At 46.5% G+C, this 17,214-nt stretch overlaps 1 protein-coding gene across 1 annotated transcript; it reads right to left on the bottom strand.

Moving 5' to 3' along the window:
* Window positions 1-2,469: 2,469 nt before the first annotated feature.
* Window positions 2,470-16,843, bottom strand: LOC118088446 (somatomedin-B and thrombospondin type-1 domain-containing protein). The gene is made up of 5 exons (XM_035122110.3): window positions 16,155-16,843; window positions 13,668-13,862; window positions 11,190-11,268; window positions 9,898-10,074; window positions 2,470-4,242 (listed from the first exon to the last, which is right to left on the bottom strand). Exons 1-5 carry the CDS (start codon window positions 16,378-16,380, stop codon window positions 4,125-4,127), a joined length of 795 nt encoding a protein of 264 aa, XP_034978001.1. The 5' UTR covers window positions 16,381-16,843; the 3' UTR covers window positions 2,470-4,124.
* Between the last annotated feature and the right edge of the window lie 371 nt (window positions 16,844-17,214).

Raw genomic sequence — 17,214 nt, 5'->3', positions numbered from 1 at the left:
TTGCAGCAATTATGAGTGTGGGTGTTCAACCCTCCCCCAATCTCCCATCCTTGTAAATCGCTTAGAAACTATTGTAGTTAAGTGGTATGTACTGTCAATTGTTTAAATAAAATAAAGTGAAAAATAAATCCACCAATAACCCTTTATGGGGGGGGGGAATACATATCATGGAACACCTGAAGAATGTATAATTTGGCCCAAAGGCTAAAGCTTCTTTGAGAACTCATTTTTTTCCACCAATTTAAGGATAATGTGCAGCTACATCCCCTGCCAACCTAGCAGTTCGAAAGCACGTCAAAGTGCAAGTAGATAAATAGGTACCACTACAGCGGGAAGGTAAACGGCGTTTCCGTGTGCTGCTCTGGTTCGCCAGAAGCGGCTTTGTCATGCTGGCCACATGACCCGGAAGCTGTACGCAGCTCCCTCGGCCAATAACGCGAGATGAGTGCCGCAACCCCAGAGTCGGTCACGGCTGGACCTAATGGTCAGGGGGTCCCTTTACCTTTACCTTACGTCCCCTGTAATTAATTAATTGCAGACAAGGGGATGCAGAAATTATCCTGCTACTTACTGCTAGTTCAAGGAAAAGGAAGAAGCTACCCATAAAACTGAGCACCTAGAAAGAAACTCTGCGATCACTAAAAGTCAGCATGGGTTTCTGAAAAATAAGTCATGTCAGACTAATCTGATCTCATTTTTTGACAGAATTAGAAGCCTGGTAGATGAAGGGAATGCTGTGGATGTAGCCTATCTTGATTTCAGCAAGGCCTTTGACAAGGTGCCCCATGATATTCTTGTAAAGAAGCTGGTAAAATGCGGGCTAGACAATGCTACCATTCAGTGGATTTGTAACTGGCTGACTGACCGAACCCAAAGGGTGCTCATCAATGGCTGCTCCTCATCCTGGAGAGTGGTGACTAGTGGGGTACCACAGGGTTCTGTCTTGGGCCCAGTCTTATTCAACATCTTCATCAATGACTTGGATGATGGGCTTGAGGGCATCCTGAGCAAGTTTGCAGACGACACCAAATTGGGAGCGGTGGCTAATACCCCAGAGGACAGGATCACACTTCAAAATGACCTTAACAGATTAGACAACTGGGCCAAAGCAAACAAGATGAATTTTAACAAGGAAAAATGTAAAGTACTACACTTGGGCAAAAAAAAGAAAGAAAGGCACAAATACAGGATGGGAGACACTTGGCTTGAGAGCAGTACATGTGAAAAGGATCTAGGAGTCTTGGTAGACCACAAACTTGACATGAGTCAGCAGTGTGATGCAGCAGCTAAAAAAGCCAATGCAATTCTGGGCTGCATCAATAGGAGTGTAGCATCTAGATCAAGGGAAGTAATAGTACCACTGTATTCTGCTCTGGTCAGACCTCACCTGGAGTACTCTGTCCAGTTCTGGGCACCACAGTTCAAGAAGGATACTGACAAGCTGGAACGTGTCCAGAAGGGGGCAACCAAAATGGTCAAAGGCCTGGAAACGATGCCTTATGAGGAACGACTTAGGGAGCTGAGTATGTTTAGCCTGGAGAAGAGAAGGTTAAGGGGTGATATGATAGCCATGTTCAAATATATTAAAGGATGTCATATGGAGGAGGGAGAAAGATTGTTTTCTGCTGCTCCAGAGAAGCGGACACGGAGCAATGGATTCAAACTTCAAGAAAGAAGATTCCACCTAAACATTAGAAAGAACTTCCTGACAGTAAGAGCTGTTCGGCAGTGGAATTTGCTGCCAAGGAGTGTGGTGGAGTCTCCTTTGGAGGTCTTTAAGCGGAGGCTTGACAGCCACCTGTCAGGAATGCTTTGATGGTGTTTCCTGCTTGGCAGGGGATTGGACTGGATGGCCCTTGTGGTCTCTTCCAACTCTATGATTCTATGAACTGATGCCCTGCTCCCATGGAAATCTTACTCAACCACCTGCTCTAACCTTGCAAGATTTCACCAGATATTCCAAGCATATGTTGGCAGCAGCCATAGGGGCTAGAAACTTGCATTTAAAGTATAAAATTGTGGGTGAAAGGTACAACATCTGCTTTGCATGCAGAAGGCCTGTTTAGTAGGAGTAGGAGTAGTAGTAATTTTATTGTTTGTACCCCCACCCATCTGGCTGGGTTTCCTCAGCCACTTAGGGCAGCTCCCAGCAAATAAATAACAAAATATAAGACATTAAAAACTTCCCTGAACAGGACTGCCTTCAGATGTTTTCGAAAAGTTGTGTAATTCTTTATCTCCCTGACATCTGATGGGAGGGCATTCCACAGGGAGGGCGCCACTGCCTAGGAGGCCCTCTTGCCTGGTTCCCTGTAACCTCACTTCTCGCAGAAGGCCGTCAAAGCTGGACCTCCGTGTCTGGGTTGAATGATGGAGGTGGAGACACTCCTTCAGGTATACTGGGCCGAGGCTGTTGAGGGCTTTAAGGTCTTGGAAACATACTGGGAGCCAGTGAAGATCCTTTAGGACTGGTGTTATATATTTATTATTATTATTTATTGAATTTATATACCGCCCTAAACCCGGAGGTCTCAGAGCGGTTCACAGAATAAAATCAAAATACGAAACCACAAAATACACAAGCAAAATAAAAACAATCCAATAACACACACACACACCCGGGGGGGGGCACATTTTAAAATGGCACAGGATGTCAATCAAATCAACCAAAGGCCTGGTTAAATGGGTTATATGGTCTAAGCGGCTACACCCAATCACCAGTCTAGCTGCCACATTTTGGATTAGTTCAATTTCCAGCATCTCCAGGTTGGGCTGCCGGTCAGTGCAGACAATAGTGAGCTAGATAGGCAAATGGGCAGTTTCCTATGTTCCTGGGAATCTCCAGCATTCATAGGAAGCAGAGTTCTGTGCTCAGTATCACACATTCAACCCTTTCCTCCTACACATGCAGAATCTACCCGACCTTGACCAGGGTGCTCCACTTTCAGGCCTGAGTTTCAGGGGCTTGTAAAAACCTGAGTCAAAGGAGTGGTGGACATTACAAGCCTCCAAGTTCTCCTCTGGCTTGGATGTAATCCACACAGCAGAATCCCCAGTTTATCGCCTGCCAATACATTTCCCAGAGGCCAGTGGGGTTTTTCTACTCCCTGTGATCATAATGGGCTTGGGTTGAGCATAGTTTTAACTACGGAAAGGCAGCATACCAATAAAAGGATGCTTACGGTGATGCTGGAGAACAGGGGAAGAAGATGTCATATGGAGGAGGGAGAAAGGATGTCATATGGAGGAGGGAGAAAGATTGTTTTCTGCTGCTCCAGAGAAGCAGACACGGAGCAATGGATTCAAACTTCAAGAAAGAAGATTCCACCTAAACATTAGGAAGAACTTCCTGACAGTAAGAGCTGTTCGGCAGTGAAATTTGCTACCAAGGAGTGTGGTGGAGTCTCCTTCTTTGGAGGTCTTTAAGCAGAGGCTTGACAGGCATTTGTCAAGAATGCTTTGATGGTGTTTCCTGCTTGGCAGGGAGTTGGACTGGATGGCCCTTGTGGTCTCCTCCAACTCTATGATTCTAAGAAAGGTGGAGAGGATCAGATTTCCTCTTATAGTGCCTCATTTGTTCTGGAGCCTCACTGCATCAACCCCAGACTGTGTAGAAGGGGGTGGAGGTTTAGGGGTCTGTGGGAGGTGGAGCTGACCAAGTGACATGACATTACCTCCAAATAAAAAAAAATGATGACTCAGCACATTTCAGGATGAACCCGAGTTTGGGATGAGCTCACTCATCTCACAGGTATCTGGTTGGCCACAGTGAGAACAGGATGCTGGACAAGATGGGGCTATGGTCCAATCCAAGGGTTCTCCCTAGGTTTTGATCTCTACTGCTCACTTGTCAGCATGGTCCTGTTAGCCTGCCAGCCTCAAACCTTCCTCTCCCAGGTCTCTCCTGCACAGATTTCCTGCTTCTTTAACATACCAATAACTTCAGCTTGAGTCTCAAGAAGAATGTCCTGTGTCGCCAAGTGACAGTTCCTTAAAGCAGCAGGTACGCTGATCTTAGAATATATCTGTTGGCCTCCCAACTGTGGCTGTTCACAGCTGAACTTCTATTAAGGAGAACCAAGGAGGAGATGCAGGCTCAAGGCAGAGGGACAACTACGTGAAAGTCAGATGAACAAGAAGCTGTGGACAGAAGGGCAGGAGCAAGTGTGCAGCTGGCGAACTCGCCTCCAGGTCCCTCTGCATCTTGGGTTTCCTACGGCCTGCCAGTGCAGTAGCTGGTTCCTGGAACAAAAAAAAAGCAGAGCCAAGCGTTGATACAATGCATTCAACTTCGCCCAAAAGCATCGTCGAAAACACACAAACAAGTCATGCATCTACAGGTGACCATACAAAGAGAGTTGAATTAATCTTGGCTTTTGCTTGTACTTCAAAAAAGCATTCCTCAATCCGTACTCACAGACTAAAGGCCCTTGAGAATGGCAGGGACACTCAACACCTGGTAATTCTGAAGCGCTGAAAACACAGCAAACACCTCCCAGATGCCGGAGTTTCAAACAGAGATAACTGTACTGTACTGAAGTGCAATGAAGTACACTGTGCACTTGTGTTTCAATCTCTCAACCTGCAGGTCCGAAGTGGTTTTTATCACTTCGATGTTGCTTCAAAGGGACACCGTGCGATCTCCTTAATTTGTCACAAGTAGCAGGAATAGCTCAGCGTGGTGTATAGGCTTGTGGGCATTATATCCCACGCTCTCTATCCATAGCATTTTCAGATAAAAAGCATCTCAGGGAGCAGGGCCAAAAACGCCCTCAGAGCAAACATTACAGGGAGAGATGAACCAATGGGGGCTCCAAAGGCACTGATGCAAACAACTGCACGGTTATTTTGCGTGGAAGAGTAAGTTCTGTATCAGCACCTTTAGATCTTAATGTATCCTCAATTCCTTAATATCCAGTACCAGAACCGTGCAATAAGTTCGTGGGACTCTGCTTTCCCCCCCACAAAACATAGGCACCCAGAAAAGCGCCAAAGTTACAGACAACTGTCATTTTCTTTCCTTTTCTGAATGTGTTTCCCCACCCACCTCATTAACTGAAGAGTGGTTGGTGAGGGAAGAACTGAAGAAGAAATTTTCAGTACAGCACTAAATGCACTAACAGGTCCATTAGTTTTATTATTATTTTTAATGGGATTGCTTTATTGAGTATTTTTATTATGCTGCCTTTTAAAATTATTCTGTATTTTAACAATGATGTGTCGCGAGTTTTTATATTCTCCCCCTTTCTCTCCATGTTTGAGGCAGATTTCTTTTTTTTTAAACTAGACCTCCACCCACTAGTAAATGTTCAAAGAAAAGAAATCGGTGGAATTAGGGAGGAATTAAGTAGGGTGTGCACAAGTAGAACAAGGTCTCCTCGTGCACAACAACTCCGCTTAATCCTGCCCACAGCTTTACAACGGACATTGTGAAGGCCAATTTGAAGTGGCTACCACTGAGCAATCATATTTAATCACTTGCGTGGTCCCTGGAGCCGAATTTCCCAGGGGCAAAAAGCAGATTGTGCTCTTTTTTTTAAGAAAGAGCTAAAGGCTAACAAGAGGGAAAGAGGAAGCCCTCAGCAACTGATTGCAAGAGATGGGGAGGGAGATAAGGAGCTCTAGCTCCCTTCCGGCCCCGCCCCCTTGCCCAAGCCTCCATTGTTGAATGTTCTGCAGAGGGAGTCTGTTTGTTTCCCCAGCAACATGTGACTGGCTGATTGGATTATCTGTCTGATTAGATTATCAGCAGCTGCAGAACTAAGTTGAACAGGATTTTTTCCCTTTGCAAAGTAAACTCAACAACTTTGAGCTGATCCTTTAAAAATGGGGCTTTTCCTCTTTGCAAAAGAAGCTGCACAACTGTGAGCTGATCCCCCCTAAAACGAGGCTTTCCCCCTTTCCTTCTCAGAAAACTAGGTGCATCTTATGGTCTGGTGCGTCTTATGGAGTAAAAAATACGGTATTTGCCTTTGCTGAGGGACAAATTATACTACTTGCCCCTCCATGTAAACAAGGTTATACTTGGGAAAACAGTTCCTTATACCCTTCCCCATCTGCATGTACATAAATGTCCATAACAAAACCACATTCCACTGTGAACACATCTTACTGCAAACTATAAGGAACAACTAATCCTTGCAGGCTTGCAGGAGACACTGCCTTTTCCAGCAATTCCCAGTGCATGCTCTCTGCAAATGTCAATTGTGCTTACTCAGGTCTGAACTTTCTAGTATCATTTCTTAAATGCTCCATTTTTTTAAAAAAAATCACTACATCATTTTAAAGGCTGGTCGTTTTAGGCTTTAATGTACTTGTTGGAGGAAGGCACAGCCACTAAGATTGTAGCACCCTGTAAGGTTTCTGCAGCTCTCAGAATCTAGTTTTTTAACTGACTTGGGTACTGTATGGGTTCATAATGGCATAACTTGTCTCCAGTTACACCAAGACAGAATATGCTGGCAAGCTGTTGCTGCACAGAAACTGCTTTTAGGCAAAAATTCCAACCACACACCATTTCTGTTTTTCTTTTTCCAAGTGACACATTCGATAGACACTGGGCACCTTAAGGGGGCTTTTCTTGGGTGGGTATCCCTTGGAGTTCTTTTTGTTTGTATGCCTGCAAAACTTGAAGTTCCACCAAACATGCCAGTTTATCTCACACTTGTTTCTCAGTGGCCCCATTTTGGCTCCCAAGCCCATTGGCCCTCAACACCCACGTTTTTTCTTAGAGGGCCATCTTTCCCCTTCATTGTACCCTTGGAAAAGATGAAGAGTCTCCCGGCTGCAGGCTCTCTTTCCCACTCATTCTAGAGGCTGCTCCCCAGCTGCTCTCCATTCTCAAATGACTGAGACTGGCAGATCATCGTGCCATCACGTCCCCCAGCTGATTTGGCCAGCCCTTCACAGCCTATTTCTGGAAGAAACAAGGAGGGGAGGAATATCGATGCACCGGCCCAGATGCACGAGACATGACCTTGCGAGACATTCCGAACGTGGCTCAGCTAATTCAACAAAATGCTTTGAACCGTACACACGCGAGCCTGAAATTGGATCAATCCATTAAGCCAGCTTCATAACGGGTGAAGCACTTCCTAAGAGGTTTAGCAAGAGGTGTCATTCTCAGACCAACTACTCTTTTCTTACTTTCAAAGCAGAGATTAGTTCACGAAGGGTTCATCCTCACTAGCTCTGGTCTCTGTTGCCCCCCCCCCCAGGAAAACCACTTTTTAGCACTCTATCCGAGCAAACAGCAATTAAACATTTGCTCTGATTCAACACTGAAGAGCAAGTTTTCCCTAGAAAAGAAAGGAAAACCACTTGGACCTGTACCTGGAAAGCATGTGTCAAGTGGATGTGGGGACGAGCCCCAAGTCTTAAAAGAAGCAAAGAAAAAAGGAACCGAGATTTGCTTGTTCTAAAGGGAAAGATAACTTGCCTAAGAAAGTGGTGGAAATGCTTTTGAGTTTTAAGGAGCAAGGCGGGGGGGGGGGGATACCATGCACAATAGGAGGACGCAGCTGAAAATGAAAGTGGCAACGAACACAAAGCAATTAAAAAGAGCAAGGCCATTCTGAAAGCTGGGACTACTCTTCAGCATGTAGACGGTTCAAGGGGTTGAAAAGATCACATTGGTTAAAAGGATTCAGGTTTTCATTGCAGAAACATAATGTCTGGGCTGGATCAAGTGTGGCCACCCCTCCCTGCTTCCAAATATTGAATGATCAAAGTTCAATACATGTTAAGAATCAGAGTTTCCTTTCCATTACTGGTTCCTCTTCATTTGGCCCTCTCCTCACAGTGGCATGCAAGTGCTGGGACAAAGTTTGAGAACCAAACATTTTTTCCCCAGCAGTTATTTGCTCTTAGCTTCAGAGCAGCCCTGATAGACTGGACCAAAGGTCCATCTATACCCTCCCCACACTGCATCCCATTTCCCATGGGGGTCTCTGCGGATGCCAAAAGCAGGGCTTCCCTTGCTCTTCCTTCATGGCAACTGGAATTCAGGGGCATTTTCTCTCTGAACCTGGAAATTCCACGTGAGCCCTTTTCAGGCATTTGCCTTCTGTGAGCAGAAAAAGGCAGCCCGTCTGGATCAGACCGAAGGCATGTCTAGTCCAGCATTATGTTGTCACAGTGGCCAAATACCTATGGCAAACCCAACATGCACCAGGTCTCTCTGACTATGGCTTCATCTGGTTTTGCCTGCGATGACTGTTTCAGACCAGGCTCAAGGTCTCTGCATTAATTTAATTGCATTAGTTAATTTGTCTTTATTCCTGTATGTCACTGAATTGTATGCTCCTGATCAAAAAAACCAAAAAGATAAGATTTTTTAAAGTAGTTTTTTTAAAAAATAAATAAATATTGCCTCTGACACCAGAAGTAATATAACCATTGTGACAAACAGCCTAATCCCCCATGGGCACATGATTCAGGAACGGCAGTCTGCAGATTAGAGCCTTCTGTACTCATGGAGGCTTCCAGGAAATGCAGAACCCTGGTTTCCCAGAGTTTGACATCAGGCAAGTAACCTACACACACAGGTAAAACAGGCCCACTGCTGCAGACATTCACTCTCCAATTCATGGAGGAGGTAGGGGCTGAGCTAACACACTCATTCTTAAATCTCTCCCCCTTGCGCCTCCATTGACTGAGCTCATAAGATGAATGCCTGAAGAGGACTAGAATCATCCTATATACTAAATAGCAAACTCAGTACTCCTCTTACATTTTTATTGCTTTTTATGGCCTCTCCAGAAAGCTACAGTGGCTGTTATTGCTGCCTTATCAAAATAACTGCAGTTCTCTACTGAAGACTTCAGGGAGGCGCGGGGAGAATACCTAGCAGTACTTTTCTTGCTCAATACTGCTGATAAAATGCTACGTAGAAGAATGTGCTGTTTCATACAAACTTATTTGTTGTTTAAAATGTTCTTGAATGAGCACTATCACAACAACAGCCAGGGCAGATTTAGCTTCCAAGTTCCTATGCATTAAGAACGGCTCGAGTCAAGCCAGCTTGCTTTCGACGGTCAGGACAGGCCAACAACGCAATCCTTTAAGTGCCTACTCAGAAGTAAATCCCGCTAGGTTCAATAGGGCTTACTCCTAGGTAAGTGGGTAGAGCCGATTGCAGCTGGATTCATGCATGCATGTTCTGGAGGATTGCAACATCAAGTTGCATGCGCATAGCTGGAGTCATTCATATCACACTTATTTTGAAGGATGTACATTCATATTTTGAGGTCAATTTAAGGCGCTGGTGCTTACTTTTGAAGACCTAAAGGGCAGCGGAGGCTGGTCCATTGGGGCAAATGGGACGCTGCCCCACCAGTCTCAATCTGCCCTCTGCCAGCTCACACCTACATATCTTCTTTTCTACAGCCAGTGTGTGTAGAAAGTAACCCACTGTACAAAGGAAACAAAAAATTCCTTCCAGTAGCACCTTAGAGAGCAACTAAGTTTGTCATAGGTATGAGCTTTCTTGTGCATGCACACTTCTTCAGATACTTCAAATCTTCTTCAGTGTGCATGCACACGAAAGCTCATACCTATGACAAACTTAGTTGGTCTCTAAGGTGCTACTGGAAGGAATTTTTTTAGTTTTTGTTTCGACTACGGCAGACCAACACGGCTACCTACCTGTAACTTGTACAAAGGAAAATTCACATTCATTGCCTAGTCCACTTCTTCCTTTTGCCCCATCCATCACTACCATGTGACACACACACACACACACACGAAAGTTACCCAGAAGCGAACGCAGCTCCCCGGAACTGAAAAAGTCACCCCACCCCTGTGCTAGGCAGTATAGACGTTTAGAAGACGGGGATGCAATTTTCCCAACAACAAAACATTTCCAACTCAGCAAAAGCAGAACGGTCAACTCTTTACTTTTTGGCTCCGCTGCCATCCCCTGAGCAGTGCAGGTTCCTGGAATCCAAAGCTGGGTGCTGGCACTCAACACACACCAGATGTCCTTCGCTGAGATATTTCATCCAATGAGTGTAAGAGCTGTTCCCACACAGACACCCTTCTGTGATGGCCATGAGCTGAAATTCGACACAGTACCTGCCATGGGAAGAGAGTAGAATAGGGTTGCATGCCACCCCAATCTCCGAACTGTGCAAGATTCCAGGGGTTCCAAACGCTCACCCAGGGTCTGTGTAAGGCTTACTTACAAAAATAAATATGTGTATCATGTGTCAGGGGAGGTGCAGTACCTTGGGTGCCACACTATAATTACTGGGCCAAATGCATTTCAACAATGTCTTCAGGTGGAATGTTTTACTCAAGACTATGCCTGCTAAAATTAATGAACAGGACTAAGTTCCAGTGGGTATACTCAAGAGTAAAACTGAGCTGAATGCCACCCTTCAACTCTACATCCATTATTTGCAGGAGGCTTTTTGAAATTTATTTGGCCAACCTGCAGTACAGGCATCTCTCCACCTACACAGGGATTATGTTCCCAGGTACCACTCATATACATGAAATCATGTATTGTGGAGAACGCCATCTATAAAGCCTGTAGACAAACAAAACCTCTGCCAAAAATTCACAAAAATCCACCACAATCACTCCTTTCTCAAACTCCCAACTCTTCACAGGCCTCAACGACTGGTGCAAAGTTTCATGGGATTGCTAGCTCCTTTCCTGCTCTTTTGGGGCCATTTTGCTCCTTTTTGCACTTTTAATCAATTTACTTAAATACTTCCTGGCTCTGCGCGTATACGTGGTTGCACTGTGGTTCCATTGTGCGTAAGTTGGGGAGACATCTGTACTTATTCAGGACCCTATGTGTATTTTTCTCTCCTCCTTTAAGCCGCTGCAGCTCAGAAGCCAAGACCTAACCAGCTGAATAGTTAACGTTTTTAATAAGGCTGCCGAGGAAGACTTTGTCAAAATGTGTTTGGCCTATTACAGCGGTGTAGTTACAGGGATCGTGACCATATGAATGAAAAATGCAACTTAAAGCACAGTTCTATGTATAAGCAGGAGGCTGCGGGGAATATATGGGCTGGAGGTGGGCTTTGCACCAGGGAAATGGGCCAAAGGCTGTACCAGTATGTCTTCCAGGCCTGTGAATCTAGACTTGTGTCATTTCATTCTATGAGCTCCAGGCCATAGCGTGACCCACAGGAGGACAGCAATGCTGTAGACTCCTCGAGCAGCTCATTACTTACCCGGCTCTTTCATTCTCAATGGACACAGCTCGCTTTCTCCTTGCTTTCCCATAGCCTCCAGTGGTTATTAATGCTGGGACTGCTCACATCAAAGGGGGAAAAGGAAAACACAGCAGACATGATAAGTGACAATGGAGCCCCGAGCCCGCCTGCATCTGCAGAACAATAACAACTGGGACATTTGCGGTCTTTAATGCCGTGTCATTTTCCCCTCTGGCAGGGAATCAGAGAGAGAGAGTTCTCTCCCACATTCTCAAACCGCTGGTGATTATTCATCATTCCGCTGGGCAGAAATGAGTACCCTCTGCCCACAAAACCCCCCCTTGTTGTCCGTACAAACAGGCCTGCTAATTATCATCCCGGAAACTACGCTGGAGGGAGCAAGCTATTTTAATAATATCCCCATTTAGAAATATACCACTTAAGCTCTTCTCCAGCCTACAGATTTTATTTTGGTCTCAGAAACACTGGTTTGTTTGTTGTTGTTTTTCAAAACAAACAAAAAAAATAAAAAGGCAGAAGAAAAATAATAGTCAGTCTAAACAAGTACACCAGAAAAGGGCCAGTTGTTTGGGGAAAGGGTGGGCAGAAGCTAGAGATCACAGGTCCCTGGTTGATTTCCAGTAGCACAGCAAAGATTGTTGACACCAGTTGTTTTGACAATATCTACAGTAAAATGAGTTGTTCCACCTAAATTAGGCTGCTGAAATGAAGAGATGCTGAAATGAAGAGATCCAACTAGGACCATGCTTTTGTGAGAATGGGCTATGGACTCAGAGAGTTCCTGCGCTGAAGACAATTTCCTAGGCTCAGAATGTGCTCAGAGGAACCCTGTTCTTGAATTCTAACTGTACGGCCTGTTGCACCTGCCTCTGGTTAATAGCTCTTGGGGATCTAGTAAAACAGGAGAATATGAGATGAGCCTTTCTGGATCAAGCCAAAGGTCCACTTAGTCCAGCATCCTGTTCTGACAGTGACCAACCAGATAACTATGGGAAGCCTACAAGCTGGATGTGAGAGCACAATAGCACACACACACCCTCCACACACACACACACTTTGATTCTCAGCATCTGGTATTCAGATACCTTCTGCATCTGACACTGGATCCAATAAGCCTGTATTCTGCCCACCACGGCTTTAAGATTCTGGATAGTGTTGTTCACACATTGCACTGAACACAGGTGCAGGCGGTCTCTACAAGCGCACAAGTGTTAGTGTGAAAGTGTTGCACTTGTTCATTCATACAGCTCAACTATTGTGTGCACAAGCACGTAGACTATTTTCACTGAATATTAACATGTGAATTACGGTACAAGTGTACAACTCAACTACCTGTGGACAAAGTTTGTACGAATGTAATGTGTGAATGTTACCGTTGTCTCTCACATGCAGATTTAATTAAATAAATAGACCAACAGCACAATCCTAACCCCCTCTGCTCAGAAATGAATTCAGTGGGGCTTACTCCCAGATAACCTGGGTTAGAATCACAGTCTTAAACTCACTGTAATTTCTCTAAGCAGGTGACAGCCATAATTTGAATGGAGAGGCCACCCAGCCCCAACATATCCTCTTGTACAAGTACAGTTTTCAGAGAAGTAGCCATGTTAGTCTGTTGCGGCAAAAGCAACACAGAGGCTCGTGACATCTCAAGGGATATATAGGAGTAGCCTTCAACTCTTCTGCTGATGGAAGGCAACCTTCTGTGGAACTAGGAGGGAGGCCAAGCCCAAGGGCAGCCCCACCTAGAGTGCATTGCGGTAATTCAGCCTCAAGGTTACAAACGCTTGGACTACAGTGATCAGACTTCTTTGGCTGCTCTGCAGCGAAGGAACTTAGAACACCTTGACCAATCCTTATGCTAGATGTCACTTTGCATCATCCCATTTTACTCTAGAAGAGGGACATAGGCAACTGCTCTCCAAGCGCAAACGTGCATCTAAAGCTATTTTGTGTGTGGTGCAGGGCAGGATAATCTCCCTTTTTTCCACTCTAATTATGAATGTGTCGAGGATTAAGCATGGGGCATTATAAACTGCAGCACTTGCTTGCTTGCTTCTGGGATAGCTCAGTCGCTAGAGCATGAGACTCTTCATCTCAGGGTCATGGGTTTGAGCCCCACGTTGGGCCAAAGATTCCTGCACTGCTGGGTGTTGGACCAGATGACCCTTCTGGTCCCTTTCCAATTCTGTGACTCTGTGTAGCTACCAAACCTGCAGAGCAGGGGAAGAAACCCAGCCAAATATGGAATACCCCTGTTAAGCGAGAGGCCCCTGACATGAGTCAATAACTTTCTTACACTTACTGATGCAGTAGAACAAAACAAAAGTACCATAACCAGAAGAAATGCTCTAACAAGACTTTTTTGGAGGGGGGACAATTTAATTTTGAATGCATCCAAAAGCAGGCCTTTGAAACCTTTTTTCTGCCAAGAATCTGTTTTCCCCCACTCCACCCGTGCCCTTCTCCACTTACTGAAGGGCTGCTTGCACTCTGTTCCTTGCAGAGTCCAATACTCAAAACAGCCAGCCTTGTCCTCGAGAGGAGGGCAGGCTTCTCCGCCATTTCTTGGTTCCCGGATGATGTGCCTCCTCCTCACACGGTACGCTGCCTTGCAAGTCTCTGCACAGCTGCTCCATTCGCTCCACTCAGAGACCACGCAGGAGACCACTGAGGAGAGGAGGAGGAGGAGGAGGAGGAGGAGGAGGAGGAGGAGGAGGAGGAGGAAGAGGACAAAACTCACAATTGTTATCAATTCCATGCATTTCCAGGCTGGCATTCTTCTCAAATAGCATTTCTGATCCATTCCTGCCAAGCCAGGAGTGCCAGCATATAGGTGTCCCAACTTAGCCCACATTCACAATATGCGTTTGAAGCAATCCTGATACCACTTTCAACTGCCAAGTTTTCTACTTACAGGGTCATCTGCCTGTTTACATAGGGAATTACTTTTTTAAAAAAAAAATTGGTTCCCCACCAGCAGGAGGCAGCTCATTTTACCACCTCAGCACCCTTCCACTTCATTCCACTGCACTTGGGAGAACCTGCCAGCCTGAGCTTCGTAACCATGCAGGAATATAAAACAATTCCCTATTCCACGCAATTACTCTGGACGTGTAATGCAAGGCAGTTTTCAAGTATATGTGTGGATCCAGACATCTTCCAGCCCTCTCAGTCGCCCAAAAAAAAGATGACCACAGAGAGAAGAAACTGGCTCTCCAGTTTCTGGCTTTTGCCACAAACACCCCACCCGAGTGTCAGCAAGTCTATCTTCAAACTACGGTACCACATGTAGGACAATATTGTGCCATTTCTTCAAAATGCCACAAGATGGCACCAGTTGAGAATATGGATTGATGAGGCACAAAGGAAAGGGACTTATGCTTCAGTAGTTCTAATAAAGGCTAATCAAGCAACCTGCATTTTGTGGAGAGGGATAATTCTGTTTTGCTTGAATTTTCTTTTACATATGTTCCCTTTAAAAAAAAAAGGACCCCATGTTTTCATTTGCCTAATAAAAAATACCAATGTTTGTCTCCTGGAAGGTTGTACTAAGAGTTATGGGAAGTAAAGATTATTATAGGGATGGGATGGGTTGCATGTTGGGGTGGGGGGAATGCAGAAGCAGAATTTGGCATTAAGTAAAACATCCAATATGCTGAGAACCTCAGCTTTAGAAAAGTCAAGATTTAGGAAATTCCTATTTGCCTGTATTTGGGAAACGGGAAGAAAATCTTGACATGCTCAGTGTGTGTGTGTGTGTGTGTGTGTGTGTGTGTGTGTGTGTTTAAAGTAGTATTAAGAGAACCATTGCAGTTACTCCAGGCCATTACGAATGCCTTGAGTTGTGGCATATGCTCCAAACACTACGAATAATTGTGCACACGGGGCTTCAGTACCATGTGTTAGCTCTTTTTGATGCCTTGCAACAGCAGGATAAAACAGCACAATTTGCATAGCTTATGCTTTTACACAGAATGTTATTGATCTTTTTAATAAAGAAAAAGTTCTGAATGCAACTCTCCCTATTTTTATGACAATACACATGTCAACAGCACTCAAATGTCCTCATCTCTGAAGAGCAGCCTCCTAGAACATTGAGATTCATTGGTATCTAATTTCCAGCACAAGAAAGCCATAAGCCGCTATCGCTTCCCCGAAGTTGCAATCCTTTACTTTAAAAGGAAACACTTTTATTCAGGGGTTAACTCCCACTGAACTCGAGAGTACTTATCTCCAAGTAAAACATGTTTAAGACCACATGGAACAGCTACAATCCTATGCATGCTGCCTCGGGAGTAACTCCTGTGCAAATCAGTGGGATTTAGTTTTGAAAAAGCATAGGTAGGAGCAGACTGTCAATAATTTTCCACCTGGGCTCTGTAACCTCCGGCTCCCTCTAGTACTCTTAAATTCAGGGATGTAGAACCTGCAGCCCTACAAAAGTTTTTGAACTTCCATCAGCCCTAGCCCTAACAAGATGAGGTGGATGAGAGTCAGAGCACAACTGCATTTGGAAGGTCATAAGTTTCTCATCTGGACAATAAGCCAAAAAACATTCACAGAAGTGCTGTAGTCCATTTGAATTGGCTACACTAGGGTCATTTTTTCACCCTTGAGTTTCAATCCCAGTTCCCTTTCTGGGTGGGATCCATCCGGCCCTCTGAAAAAAAGGCACTGCTCTTTCTAAGCAGGTCATAGAATTGTAGCGTTGGAAGGGTTCCCCAAGGATCATCTAGTCCAGCCCCCTTGCAGGTGCTGAATTTGGCTTAGCACTGGAAGCGCGAGTCTGTGGCCTTCCAGCTCCCATCAGCCCCAGCCATCAAACCCCATGGTGAGAGACGAGGGGAATCTAAGAAAAGAAAACACCCACAGGTCCCCCATCCCTAACCCTACCTGAGCTGGACCTTCCATCCTCAGGTGTAGCATCCCCCTCCCTTACTCCTCCTGCTCCTTACCCACCTGGGCACACCTGCCGGTAGTCCTGGCAGCAGTCCAGGGTGTAAGGGCACGCCTGGTCGCAGTAGCAGGGCCCGTGGGACCCGTCCGCCCTCCAGCCGGTGCTCACGCACGCCATGCTCCGGCCCGCGCAGCAGCGCCCAAGCGCCGCGCAGCCGCCCTCCGCCTCCGGCGCTGCTAGGAACAGCAGCAGCCCCGCGCGCAACGTCCAGCAGGGGCGCGCCCGCATGATCTTGCCACCCGCGAGGTTCAAGTCGAAAGGGCGACGCCGACGGACCTGCGCAGCGCCGAGCACCAGCTACTCTCGGCCGAAAAGGCGCTCGATCCGGGACTGAGACCGGAGCGGATCCGGTGGGATTCAAGATCAGAATGGGAATTAATAGGAAGAAGGTGGGCGGGGGCAAGACCGCGCGGACTGCCTAGATGTCGGGTGCGGCGGGGGATGCTGCGCGGAGCCCACGCGCAAAGTGCTCCGGTGCGCAAGTTGGGCAGCGCTTGCCTGGAGAAGAGCTGTTGTTGTTGCCGCCGCCGCCGCCCAGCTGAACATCCGGCCCGCGCGTGAAAGTTTCCGAAAGCGGATCTGGAAAGGGAGCAGCCCAGGGCGACCTTTAGCCAGCGCTCGAACCTGCGCTCGCCCCACCCCAAAGCGGTGTGCGCTCCGCTCCCTGCGCGCTGACCTTCCCCCCTTCCGCGGGGATTAGAAGGCGCTCAGGCGGCGTTTAAAGGAGCAGGACGCTCTGGGGAGCTGGCGATGCTTAGTGCAGAGCGGAGCGGCGAGCAGCACGATGACCCCCCCCCTCGCGTGTTTAGCAGGGGGGTCAACTTGAATAAAATATTGGGGGGGTAAATAAGCCCCGCCCTCCATCATCGATCACAAGATGATGGCTGGCCCACTCACAGATTTTATTGGAGGGAGGGAGGCCTGGGAGGGGGCTGAAGGCACCTCTGCCCCTAGGAGTTGGCTCCTGTGCTCGGAAGCAAGGGAGCCCCCGCCCCCTCCCCAAAGATTTACAGTATGGGGAGGAACTGCTTGCTCACCCTGCCTGGGCACCAGGATCTGGGT

The sequence above is a fragment of the Zootoca vivipara genome, chromosome 7 (genome assembly GCF_965207765.1).
Source record: "Zootoca vivipara chromosome 7, rZooViv2.hap1.1, whole genome shotgun sequence".
Classification (NCBI taxonomy): Eukaryota; Metazoa; Chordata; class Lepidosauria; order Squamata; family Lacertidae; genus Zootoca; species Zootoca vivipara.
The sequence above is the reverse complement of the archived record's forward strand: the minus strand, read 5'-3'. Positions and strand labels throughout refer to the sequence as shown.

What these genes read in the sequence shown, in the direction of transcription:
- LOC118088446 (XM_035122110.3), bottom strand. Translation starts at nt 16,380, where the DNA reads ATGCGGGCGCGCCCCTGCTGGACGTTGCGCGCGGGGCTGCTGCTGTTC. An exon ending in CTACCGGCAGGTGTGCCCAG is followed by an intron (nt 13,863 to 16,154) that starts GTGGGTAAGGAG and finishes TCCTCTCCTCAG; the next exon opens with TGGTCTCCTGCGTGGTCTCT. An exon ending in GATGGCAGCGGAGCCAAAAA is followed by an intron (nt 4,243 to 9,897) that starts GTAAAGAGTTGA and finishes TTTTTGTTCCAG; the next exon opens with GAACCAGCTACTGCACTGGC.